Source organism: Anastrepha ludens, chromosome 5, assembly GCF_028408465.1.
Source record: "Anastrepha ludens isolate Willacy chromosome 5, idAnaLude1.1, whole genome shotgun sequence".
Taxonomy (NCBI): domain Eukaryota; kingdom Metazoa; phylum Arthropoda; class Insecta; order Diptera; family Tephritidae; genus Anastrepha; species Anastrepha ludens.
The window spans coordinates 5,350,171-5,363,171 of record NC_071501.1 but is presented as its reverse complement, the minus strand read 5'-3'; the positions used below and the strand labels follow the sequence as shown (position 1 = coordinate 5,363,171).

The following is a 13,001-nucleotide window of genomic DNA, read 5'->3' as shown; positions in this document are numbered from 1 at the left end:
AATTGTTGATTTTTGTTGAACCACACGAAGGCCCGGTCGAAGCGTTTGATTGATTGCGAGATGCATGAGAAATTGTTAACAAAAGCGTCGATTCGTGAAATATTTGTGCAAGCACATACATATGAACAAATATTATGAATTCCAAAAATCTTGCCACACTTTCATTCCAAAGGAGGACCAAAATATAAAACTCTTGATACATTGAACTCGTGGCTATGAACTTGAATTTTTAGCTATCGGTTAATTTCGGTATCGGTTAAAAGTGGCATTGACTTTTCGATGTAACGGTGCGAGCAGGCTTAAGAGATTATTTTTCGCCATAAACAAATTATTTAGTTCACAAATTTAGTAAAGTGCCTATGTATTAGAAACGTAGGGTTTGAGCAGAATGCATCGAGTTTTGATTAATCGAGGCACGCAATATCGATTATTAGCACTTTTTTAACTCCGAAATTCTTGAAACGATTGAAGGGTGGAGTATCGAAATTTGATATGTTGGGTTACTTATAGGACTATCTCCTTTTTTACAAAATTGTTTAGTAAAATATGTAGTCAAACCGTTTATTTTGCTTAGATTATTTTTTCTGTGCCCCTCATTTTTAATTTTGATTCAAATCGTTAGAAAAATCGATTTATTTTATTTTCAATCGCACATCACTAGCTTTTGCGTGTGTATGTGTTAGTTCAAGCTTGGCTTGGCATTATCAGCAAACAACCAAGCGCCGTCTTTGGTTCACACTTTACACTGAAAGCAAATTGAAAGAGAAAAAATATAATAACAATAACAAAATTCCTCAATCTGACCGCTTAAAAAGATGTGAGAAATATTTTTATTTTGAATTTTTCTTATTGTTTTCTTAGGTATGCCGCTAAAGCCGCGCATTATCACCACAGCCTGCGCATGTATGCGTATATATGTATGTATGTACATTAATTTTTATACAAAATGTTGTATAAATATGTTAGAACAAATGGCAGTGGGGAGATTTTTGCATTTGATCGAATTATTTGCTGAATACCAAACAGTCACTCTGCAGAAACACAACAAAATGGTGCGATTTGAGTGGAGGAAATGTTTTTATTAAATTCAAAAATACTAAAAATAGTTTGAAGCCGCAGTGTGAACGAATTTAATAATTTAATTTCATAGTATTTATAAACAATATTATATAATAATAAATAAATGTGCGAGTACTGAGATACTGAAGCAGAAAGGTACAATATTTGAACTGTTTAAAAAAAACTAAGATTATAAAAAGCAAAAAGCGATTTGGTGCAATACAGCAAATCCAAATATCACAGCTTCGATATTTTTCAAATCACATCAAACCACCAAAAAATGTTCAAACACACCGACTTGCCGCCATCAGCGCTATTTCTGCTCTTCTTCTCCGCGCACTTCCTCTTAACGCCCATCGACTGTGCCAGCGATGTATCTGCAGTCAGCGTCAATATGAAACAAATACAGGCAATCGAGAGCTACCTGGACCTCAACGAGAATCCCTGTGAGAACTACTACGCCTACGCTTGCGGCAATTGGGCGCATCAGCACTCGAGCGAGCACTACACCGAAGCCACCAGTCTTATCGACCACAAGGTGAACAAACGTTTGATCGACTACTTTCAGAACTATCAACTGCAAAGTGACGCCAATAGCGGCAATCAGACATACACCGATAAGATCTGGCTCTACTATCGCGCCTGTAAGCATGTGAAAGAGCGTCAGCTGCAACGCTATTTGGAGCTCGTGCGCCCCAGCGCTCACTTAGATTGGCAGCTCATGCACCAACTGCGCGCGCCGAACACCACTTGGCCGGCAGGTCATTTCAACTGGTTGTTTACACTAGCCAAACTGCGTCGCTACAGCTTTGGTGACACTTTGATTAGTCACGTCATAAGCCCGAAGAGCGCAAATGCCAGCGTGTATGTTCTCGATTTGGACAAACCCACAAAGGAGGAGGAGAATAAGCTGCCTAGTATGGAGACAATTGCTGTGATTTTGTTGCGCGTCGGTGTGCCAAAGTTGCGCGCGATTGTAGTGGCAAAGCAGCTGCATGAGTTCGAGCGACAACTACAGAAATTGCACGACATCGATGATGAGCACGGCTTGTTGGAGATCACGCTGCGTGACTTGCAAGCAGATATGCCACAAATGCCCTGGCGCTTGTATGTGCAACTGGTGCTGGGCCACGAGGTCGGCTTGGACTATGAGCTGCAAATAAGTAATTGGAATTATTTTCTGGCGCTCGGCGAGTTTCTGAAACATACCAAAGACAGTTTGATCTGCAATTATGTCATGTTCAAGTTCTTGAGTTTTCTTGTGCGCGATGGTGCGAGTAGTTTCTCGAAAGTCGATTGTATGTGGGATGTGCGCACAAAAATGGATGTGGCTGTGAATTTCCTGTACAAGCAGCAGTTCTATGGCGGTGACTCAGCGGCGAAGTACGAAGCTGATATTGAGCGCATACTAACCTCGGCCAAGCGTGAGTTTGCTGCGAAATTGGATGCCAATGCAATGCAACTGCGTCCAGCGCAATTGCAATACCTCAAGCGTAAGTTGGGTGCCATGCGTTTCAATATTGGCAATCTGCCGTCTACCGTTGATGAGCACTTCGTTAACGCCTACTACGCGGGCGTGCATATTAGCCACAAAGACTACTACAAGAACCATCTACAGTTATTGCAACTGAATGCACGCAAAGAACACGCGCAACTGACTACACCACCAGCCAGCGCCGCAGACTACTTCTACATTGGCGATAGTGACTCCGCGCGCAGTTGCACGCCGTTTTATCTGTTTCGGCGCAATCTCATCGTCATTCCGTATGCCATACTACAGCCGCCTATGTTCCACATCAACATGCATGACATATTAAAAATGGGTCTTTTAGGCTTTGTGCTCACCCACGAAATCATACATGGCTTGTCTTACGACTATGCAGGTAATGAGCAGGAAATCGGCGAACGCATCACGCGTAATGCACAGTTTGAGTCGTCGCTGAAGTGCCTGCAGCAGATAGAAACGGAGAGCGTCGATGAGCGCATTGCCAATATTGTGGGCCTGCGTGTGGCTTTTGATGCGCTCTTTGGCGCCAATGCCACTATGAATGCGCGCCAGCCGAGCTTCAGCGCCATTCCGGCGAAGCGTTTGTTCTTCTTGAGTTTTGCACAGTTTTTCTGTGGCAACCTGCTGTCTGAATTTACCGATCATGACGCCGATAATGTGCGACTGCAGCAGACGTTGTTGAATTTTGAACCTTTCGCCGAGGAGTATCAGTGCACGCTGGGTGATGCGATGAACCCGGAGCGCAAGTGCAAGTTGTATTAAGTAGAGGGGAAGGGAAACAAAGATGGTAACTTGGATATTAATTTGAGGCCAATCGCTCGATTTCAAGGCATCAGAACGCTTTCAGGCAAGAAATCAAGCAAATGCAAAAAATTTTAGCTAATTTTCAACTTTAGATAGATTTTAGGCTTCCTAAGAATTAGTTTAAGTGCAATAAACAAACATCTACGTATGTAATTTCCTTATCCATACATAAAGTATATACTTATACCACCATACATACTTATAGCATAAACATATAAGCCAAGCCAAAGAATAAGGTTATTTATTTAAATTTTAAATATCTGATTACAATAAAAATATGTATTAAAATTTTTAAAAGTCTGAGCATTTTATTTCACGAAAAGAAAAAAACTTAAGAAAAGCTTATAAAAAATACACATTTTTTGATTTGATGTAGTGGCTGTTCTTGGATTTCTTCGAGTCGATCTTCTGCGCAAACACGGCAATTTTGCTTATTGACGTAGCCATTATCATTGCTGTACTGCGACTGATTCGACAGTTGTTATTTTTCTCTATAATACTTGCCGTTTGCACTATCACAAACTTATGTTAACTAACACTAAACAATTGTCTTCTATTTATTAAAAGTGTTAAATTAAATTTGAGTACTTTTTCATTTGCACAAAGTAAGTAAAATAAAATAATTGTTTATTAGAAATTCATATTTACTTCAAACTTCTTGTGCATATAATGCTTTAGGATATCATCGACAGCTTTTAAAAGGAATCGTACCACAGCCAAGCAATTCGATCAAAAATTTATTTCGCCGCTCCACTTGGGTCGTAGGAAACCTCACCTTTGCGCAAAGAATGGAACGGCTTATTTCATTTGTTACACTAATAATGGGCGACTGGCTCATGGATATCCGCCGTTAATCACGTACGGGTTGTAGATAACATCTACTTCACTTCTTAATTGGCGCGATAACTGCTTACACGATTTTGGCCGCGTTTAACAAAGCGCGCCAGTCGTTTCTTTCTCGTGCTAACCGGTGCCAATTGGACATAGCAAGTGAAGCCAAGTCTTCTCCACCTGATCTTTCCAACGCAGACGAGGCCTTCTTCTTCCTCTGTTACCACCAGCTGGTACCGCATCAAATACTTTCAGAGTCGGAGCGTTTGTATCCATTCGGACGACATGACCCAGCCAACGTAGCCGCTGGATCTTTATTCGCTGCGCTATGTCTATGTCGTCGTAAAGCTCATACAGCTCATCGTTCCATCGCCTGCGATATTCGCCGTTGCCAACGTGCGAAGGTCCAAAAATCTTACGCAGAATCTTTTTCTCAAACAATCCAAGCATCGCTTCATCGGATGTTGTCATCGTCCAAGCTTCTGCGCCATACGTTAGGACAGGCATGATGAGAGCCTTGTAGACTGTTAGTTTTGTTCGTCGAGAGAGGACTTTACTACTCAATTGCCTACTTAGTCCAAAACTTGTTGGCAAGAGAGATTCTACGTAGATAACATCGAGTTGCAAAAAATCGCAGTGCAGCTAGAACTTAATAACATAAAAGCAGATTTTAAAATTAAATTTGCTTGAAGACTGCAAGATTTACCTCTTTCTCTGATGACTGTCAACATGAGAAATTTGATCTGTCAAGTCGGGAGTTAACCGGAATAGTTATTGGAACTTCCCTGCAGCGACGAGGGAAGGATTGTCCACATCCAGGAGCAAACGAGTGTTCACTACCTCCTCTCCACGTGATAAATCATAGGTCAAACACTCGAAACATATATTCGCGTTATTGTAATAAGTTTTTGTTAATATAATTTCATAGTTTTAATTCAAACTACTAATTCTTGATTTTTCGTTTAATTTAACCACGCCAATATTGTTGCCGATTAGCTTGCGATAATCGACAAGTTAACCAAACAGCTGATTTTGTTTAACCGATCATCGTTATGAATTGGTTACTAATAACAAAATAGTTAAAATTGTACTTAAGGAAAGAAAACAACGCGAATTTCGTTAAAATGTGTTAGTGAATCGTATTACTGAACACCATAAGTTGGCCTAAGCGCGCGATGAACACTTTTCACAAAGACGATTTTCGTAATAAAGGATTTTCCAATAAGAGGTGTTATTCCCGTAAAAGATCAAAAGATCGTTGCTTGTGTGGCACGTATCGCCGTCTTGTTGAAAATAAACGTTGTCCAGATCAATACCATCCAATTCCGGCCATAAAAAATCGTTATCATAACTGTTGCTCCAGCTTCATTTTCGAAAAAGTAAGGTCCAATGACTCCGCCGGACCATAAACCGCACCAAACAGTCACATGTTGAGGATAGATAAGCTTTTCAACAATAACTCTTGGATTTTCTGAGCCCCAGATCCGACAATTTTGCTTGTTGACGAAGCCACCAAGGTGGAAATGGGCCTCATCACTCAACACTCCTGAGTGACGGGTTTTATTCTTCGCATCACTAACTTGTCCCAACAGCTCGAATTTTTTCACCAATTTCTGTATTGCGGTCCGACAAAGTGCTTCACGATGACCCAAAAATGTTCGAGTTTTACGAACCGTCTCTGCCAAATTTTCGCCATTTTCAAAGTGAATTTTAATAGTTTCAATGCGTGGTTCGCGCATGTATCTGCCATTTTTATTAATGGCGTAGTTTCTACTTGTCAGATATCAAAAAATGACAGCTCCAAAAGTGACATCTACCGAAATAGCGGGCTATTCAAAATAACAACTGTTATTGGAAAACCCTTTACAATTAAACGATTTGTAAACGTTGTTGAGGTGTAAGTCTTTCCATGTTGAAATGTTAATGAATACTGAAAAAAAAGTATATATTTAGTTTGACAATAGTCACGCGTGATCTGTCAAAAAACCCTATCGAAAAAAGTACCTGAATCTGCTCATCCTTCAACACCAATATATATTCCTTATATGAACCAAATCGGGGGATGAATGACTATGCACTGTTCTTCTTAAATACTTTAATAAGAAATATTTTTAATAAGTTTGGAATCAAATGAGAAAGTGGCTAACGCATGGATGCTGTTGTTCCATCTGTACATCTTATAAATTAAAGTCGCAAAGTACAGGGTTACCGAAAAAATTGTCCTGGATACTTAAGGACATTATTATTTAGATATTTTATGACTGACCGTTAACCATTTCGAGGTACTCGATTTTAAAAATTATTTTACAAAATATTATTTGAATGCCTTTACGTCCATTTTTCTAAATGTGAATCCAAGAGCCAGATTTTTTTGTTTGTTTATATTTTAAGCGTATATCACATTACATTATCAATAAAATTTTAACCAACCCACCTTGGCAATTAAAAATGACCTTGATAATGTTTTCAGCTCACAATTTTTCACTAAGCTTTTTTCGCTTCATATCATTAAAAAAAAACTATTATACTATTTGGAAACTGCTTTAAAAATTATTTCAGAAACTAGTATGAGTACGTCCTCTTAGCTATAAAAAAACGGAGTATTTCCCAAAATCTGTACGTTAATAAATTTCTATGGCATGTTCCAATTTACATAAAGTTTTAGTAGGTATATAGAAGCAAATTTCACTAGAAATGTTTTCCTTGCCATAAATTGCAAAAACTTAAAAAAACTTTGAAAATTGATTTACAAACTGCAACAAAACAAAAATAACTCAACCGATGGAGTAGTGTTGTTTTTTGCTACAGAACCTTGAAATCTTTACTATCGTTTTGCTTTCAAAAAGAAGATTTAAAAAATGGTGTTTTTATGTATGAGTATATTCTCTGCATGCCAGATAACAAGCGGTAATAAGCAGGCAGAACAAAGATGAAAAATGTATGCACTCTGATTTTTATTTCTACTAATTTGTTTTTGTTTTTTCTTTCGTATACAGTTCCTAAGCAACAGCGACGTGAGTTCTGCATTTTCCAAATTGGGTAAAGAAGCAAACTAATTGGGTCTAGGGCTTGAAGAGGAGTATTTCAAGTATATTCACTAAGCTTTCATCACGCCGGAGCCGGCATTCTTTATAATCACAGTTTAAAGTACATCGTTTACTTAGAAACCGGAATTAATGTGAGTCTTCAAAACTAATTTATGGCGCAGAAGCATGTACGATGACTCTATTCGATGAGGTGGTCCTTGTCGAGTTCGAGAAATGGTCAGCAAAAAATTTAGGTATCTTCGTACCTTAGCCACAAAGTGGTCACATAAAAAATCGAGCTAACTCTAACTCTCTTGGATGTATATGTGCACTTTCAGAAAATGGTAACAAAATCTGTTTCGTTATCATTAGAACTTAGGAGTGTACATCTTTGTATTTCGGAATGAAATGTTTTGTCACAAATAAAGGGAAAATGCTTCATTTACATCTCAAAAAAATTACTACTAGGAATGCAATTCTAAGTGAAATAAAGCTTTCCACTGGCTTCAGTTTTGTAGAAACACTAAGCCCTTTCGCCATACCCGCGCATTTCGCACCAATCAAAATAATTATTTTTTATCATCAATCTTTTATTAAAATAATGTAGTTCACTTAATATTTTTTAGTTTAGTGTATTTTTAAAACTATTCACATCGACTAAAAGTTCAACTAAAATTTTACAGTTACATTATTTTTTAAATTTATATACAATACATATTTTTATTTAAACATTTTCTAGATATTGCACATTACGCTAATAGTCACTTGTCCATTTTTTACTCTCACTTCCATAATAACAGTTCTAGAAAAAATGAACTTTTTATTGCTCTATCTGCTCAGTGCTTGTTTTCAAACTCCCACTGTTCACGTTATTAATCTTTCCTTTCACCTTAAATATTCCGCTAACATTGCTTGTTCTCATTACTGGTACGATTTTCTCTATTTGTCTCTCTCTCTCTCTCTACTCTCTCTGCACTGTTCACACTTCCGCTTCACCACAGCTTACATCGATGTTTCGACTGCATTTTCGCACGTCGCTCACAACCGAACTCGCGTGAGAATTCCTCAAAATTCGCCAGCGTTTGCAGAACGCGCAACTCGTCAATCGCATGCTCCAAGTAAGCCGTCTGTCTGAGGCTGCGCTGCACTTTACTGCAGAAGAATTGCGCAAAGTTGATGAAGAACAACTGTTTGTCATTGAATTGTGGCAGCAGCTTGCTTAGCACGCCACCTGTCTCGTGCGTTACATTGCCATTGAAGTAGGTTTCGTAGGTGAGGCGAAAGCCCTCGTAATCGGCCAGCTTCTCATTTAAGCTACGCGAGCCAGTGGCCAATTCGTTCTGCATGCAGCGCAGTCCATGCATGAAACGTTGATTTGCCGCAATTTCCTCGCTGGGACCCATTATATTGCCGATGCTGTCGTAGTCGATGCCCGATGAGTCGAAGCCGTGCAGCAGCTCATGAGCGATGCTAAAACCCAGCACTGAGTACTTGAAAATGTCACGTAACCCGCGATGGTAGATCGGCATTTGCAGGTAACTGTAGGGCACAATGATCAAATTTTTCGGTTTCACATAGAGCGGTGACGAGGAGCTGCCCACCCAATCAGGTAGTACATAGGAGTCGTTTTCTGGTGAGCTGAAATTGCTTGCGATCACAGCATCCAAGCTTTCATGGCTCTTCTCGACAGCCAAACGCAGCAGACTCAATTGATTGACATAGAAATTATTGGGATCGAGTTCGACTCGTTCGTAGTACTCATCGTAGTACTCTGGCGTGGCTTTGCGCGGCGAATTGCCAATCTGCAAACGCATGCTGGAGATCTTCTGCAAAAGCGTATCCACAATGGGACGTTGCAGCTGCAGCCGATTATCGCTGACAATTTCATAGAATTTCTGCTGCAGATTTGCGAAAAGCTTTTGCACATTTTCATCTGTCTGCACGGCATCCTTGTAGTAGTGACGGCCTATGATGTAGCTCATGGCCAGCGGCATGGCACGTCGCAGGCTCGAAATGCATTCGTGCTTCGAAATCTCGGCTGGACCGCGCTGCTTGAGATAGAGCAGGAACTTCAGCATAATGTAGTTGCATTGCGTATCTTTGGGTGTGTCGGCGAGTAGACGCACCAGGGCGCGCATATAAGGTATGTTTTGTATGATGACTGTAGTCGCAAGACTGGTAGAAGGACCTTTCAATTGCTTCAGCAACTCAAGCCAATTGATTTCCTGTACATATTCTTGCAAATAGCCCAGTTGCATCTCTTTGGCGCCCTCCTCGTCCTCGATTTCATGCAGTTTGTGCAAACGCAATGAGAAGGTGTGTACCTCACGTGCCACCTCGTTGGCGGCGCGCTTTGTTTGGCCAATATCCAGAAGCAGCTCGATCATTATACCCTCCTCTGTTGGTTCCGTTTCAGCTAAATTCGGCTTATCCAGGTAGATGCTATTGCTGCTCGACTCATCCCAGCGCGGCAGCACTTCTTCCTTCAACAGCACGCCATTCAACCCATACAAACGCAATTTGGCAATCGCTATCAACCAATCAAAATGCTCCGCATGCCACTTCTTGCCACCATTGCGTGCCAAGATGCACCAGTGCGCGCTATAACCGGGTTGAATAAGTTGTAAATACTTCTTTAGGTTGTACGGTTTCACCTTTTTGCAGGAGCGGTAGTAGACGCGCGCTTTCTCGTAAATCAGCGGCTCGCCCACCGCATCCTCCGTCAAGTAAGTCGATGCTGTCGAGCTGGCTGGTGTTGTGCTCGACGAAGAGGGTTGCGGTTCAACAACGAGGTCACCAACCATGGCATATGGACCCTCCAACATAGCGGCGGCTGTGACAAAATTGGAAACGACATCAGTTAGGCTGTCGGTGGATGTGGCGGCAGTAGTTGTGCTGCTAACCGCATTGATGGCACTGGCGTTCGCCTGGCGCCGCAGCAAATGCTCCAACTTGCGATTAAGCTCATAATCGAGCAGACCAAGCGTATCGCCGAAATCCAATTGCTCGATGTGCTGTTGCGGCCAATGGCCACAAGCGTACTGATAGAAATTTTCACATGGTCGCGCCGTTGTGTCCATGTAGTTTTGTATATTCGTTGCCAAAATTTGATTCACATTGCCGCCATGGCTTGACGGGCGGCTACAATTGGTCGGCGTGGTGCGCCAAATAATGGATGCGAACAATGTGCAAATTATGCTTAATTTAAGCATCGCGCACTATGGACAAACACTAACATACACACACACACAAATGAGTTTGAACAAAACTAGGGAGAATTTTTGCCTCTAAGCGAGTGTTGACTTTTTTGCCGAAAATTTTCAATTAACAAAATTTAGGCAATTGTACAACAATTTGTATTTCTTCGTGTTTTTTTTTTTTTTTTTTTTTTTTGTTTTGGTGATCTTAAAGCAATTTTTTATTCCTCGAACCGCTCCGCTTTCACGCACTCGTAGCGCTCAACTAATGGTGTGTGCTTGTCCGATTTGTACCGCTACGTTCAGTTAATAGCCAGTAAACGACAAAGCACCTATCGCAGACGCCGCATTAATCTCGCTGATCCCGCCGGTCAGTGTCATTGTGATTTCGTTTAATTTTCTTTTATTTTGATTCTGTATTTTTATTATATTGTTTGTGCAAAAATTTTGCCTTTTGTTGCTCGCAAATTCGTATTGTGTGCCATTTTCTTAATGCTCATTTGTGTATCTCTTTATTTACATACAAATAAAAAAATACGTACATAAGAATGTATGTATGTATGTATGCACTTATGTACATTTTTATATTTATGGCCATCCTGTATTGTTCTCTTGATTTTCTGCGCTCTTTGCCTCTTTCATCATTATCAGTGTCACCTATGAATATAGGTAGCATTCCAATGTGATTAAGGTTTAGCAAAGGACGTATATGTATGAAGGTATGTAGAAAAGGCTGGTAAAAAATAGGGGGATGTAAAAGACGAGTGGCAAGAAACTGTGTACAGTAGCTGCTCGATTATATGAACTTTAATTTTAAGCATAACTGAGCAAAGAATTGAGTATACCAAAATTTTGTTTCAAAAAAATGTTCCTGATTTCCTTAAACAACATGAATTAGATCCATACTTGGTCTTCTTATAAAACTATTTTCTGCTTATGCGCTTGAAAAGAACTAATTGCAGCCTTAGCACGAGCATTCTCGGATTGAAGCGCAGCAATTTCTTTAAGAACTCTTTATAGGCTGATTTTAGATTTACTTATTGAGACTGGTTCTGGCACTCGATGTTGCGGTGAGATGTTAGCACTCATATTCGTTGATGCGGGCGTATTTGTTGACGACACATCGGTAAATAATGCGCTATGATCGTCGCAAGCTGATGGAGGAGGAGGATGGATAGACCTCCGACGGATAGCAGCATAATTTACACAAAAGAATTAATGATAAGAGCTGATTAAAAACTCCCCATCAGCAGCAGAAATGCAAGCACAGCTCAAATGAAAAATTTCATTGCACCGAGCACATTGAATTTTAAATATTATATCAAATTATAAATATACAATTACAGCTTAGAAGCACGAAAACTGTGGAGCGAAAAAGACACGTCCGCACTCGTCTGCATCTAAGGATTACAACTTAACAACCTGAGTTTATCTTTCGACATTTTTTTTCTGTAATTTTATAAAATCCGAACAATATAGTTCAAACACTATACCATGGCGGTATTCTTGGATATGGAACAATGCTAGTACAGATGCCATCCAACGGGCGTTGATATACATAGAGGTGGGCAATTGCATTAGTAGGAAACCTGCTAGAAACCAGGATCATCAAAGCTAATATGGGTAGGGCCAACATAACCAAGAATGTACACAGAGGCACTCCACTTGTTTGGTTATGTGTGATTAGCAAAACCTTAATAAAACTTAATAGAGGTGGGGTAAAAGCCATAGCGTACGCTGATGATGTGTTGCTAATGGCATCTGGACCGTGCCCCAATACGACCAATGGGATCATACAAAGGGCTTTAGTTGAGCTTAACTCTTCGGCCACAGAATGTAGCCTAAGTTTAAATCCGCGTAAAACAGAACTTATGCCGTTTACCACCAGATACGAGGTATCAAGATTTACCCTACCAAACATTAACGGACAAACTCTTTCACTTTTACCCAAAGTAATTAGGGGAATTCTGGACTCCAAATTTAACTGGAAATTAAACGCCGAAGAACGGGTAAGGACAGCAGAAATTGCTTCAGATGCCTGTAAACGTATGCTTGGAAGAAGATGGGGTCTTCAACCTAAACATGCATTGTCGTTGTATAAGGCGGTTATACGACACATTTTGTCATATGGTTCGGTAGTTGAGGGAAATCTCTAGGGAGAGATTATAATACCAAATTACTAGGCAGAATATAAAGAACAGCCTGCGCAGTCGGTGCAATCAGATCATTTCCTAGAGAGGATCTCAATGCACTGACACACGTTATTCCAATAGACCTACATATAAAGAAGACGGCAACCATGTGTGCATTTAGGTTACATGAAGCGGGTCGCTGGAGAGAAAAAACTTATGGTCACGCTAGTCTATTATTACGTCAAACTCAGTTAATTTCGGTGAGGACTGATTGCATCGTCCCAATAGTAACTTTCAATAGGAATTTTGCCACTCTCTTTCTATCTAATAGGAATGGAATAAGGGACTCTTACTAAACAACTTCGACACTACAGTCCTAAGATTGTGGAGTTGGAGCTGGTATATATTCTCATAGACTTAAAATTGAAAAATCTGTGCGTGTCCC

The 13,001-nt window shown here is 40.2% G+C and overlaps 3 protein-coding genes across 3 annotated transcripts in view; 2 read left to right on the top strand and 1 right to left on the bottom strand.

Moving 5' to 3' along the window:
* The window catches only part of LOC128863409 (lachesin), a 146,832-nt gene that overhangs the window by 101,520 nt on the left and 32,311 nt on the right, over positions 1-13,001 (top strand). The window lies entirely within an intron of this gene.
* LOC128865320 (neprilysin-4) lies at positions 960-3,614 on the top strand. The gene has a single exon (XM_054105522.1). It carries the CDS (start codon positions 1,340-1,342, stop codon positions 3,326-3,328), a length of 1,989 nt encoding a protein of 662 aa, XP_053961497.1. The 5' UTR covers positions 960-1,339; the 3' UTR covers positions 3,329-3,614.
* LOC128865319 (neprilysin-4) lies at positions 7,817-10,887 on the bottom strand. Its single transcript, XM_054105521.1, has one exon. It carries the CDS (start codon positions 10,437-10,439, stop codon positions 8,220-8,222), a length of 2,220 nt encoding a protein of 739 aa, XP_053961496.1. The 5' UTR covers positions 10,440-10,887; the 3' UTR covers positions 7,817-8,219.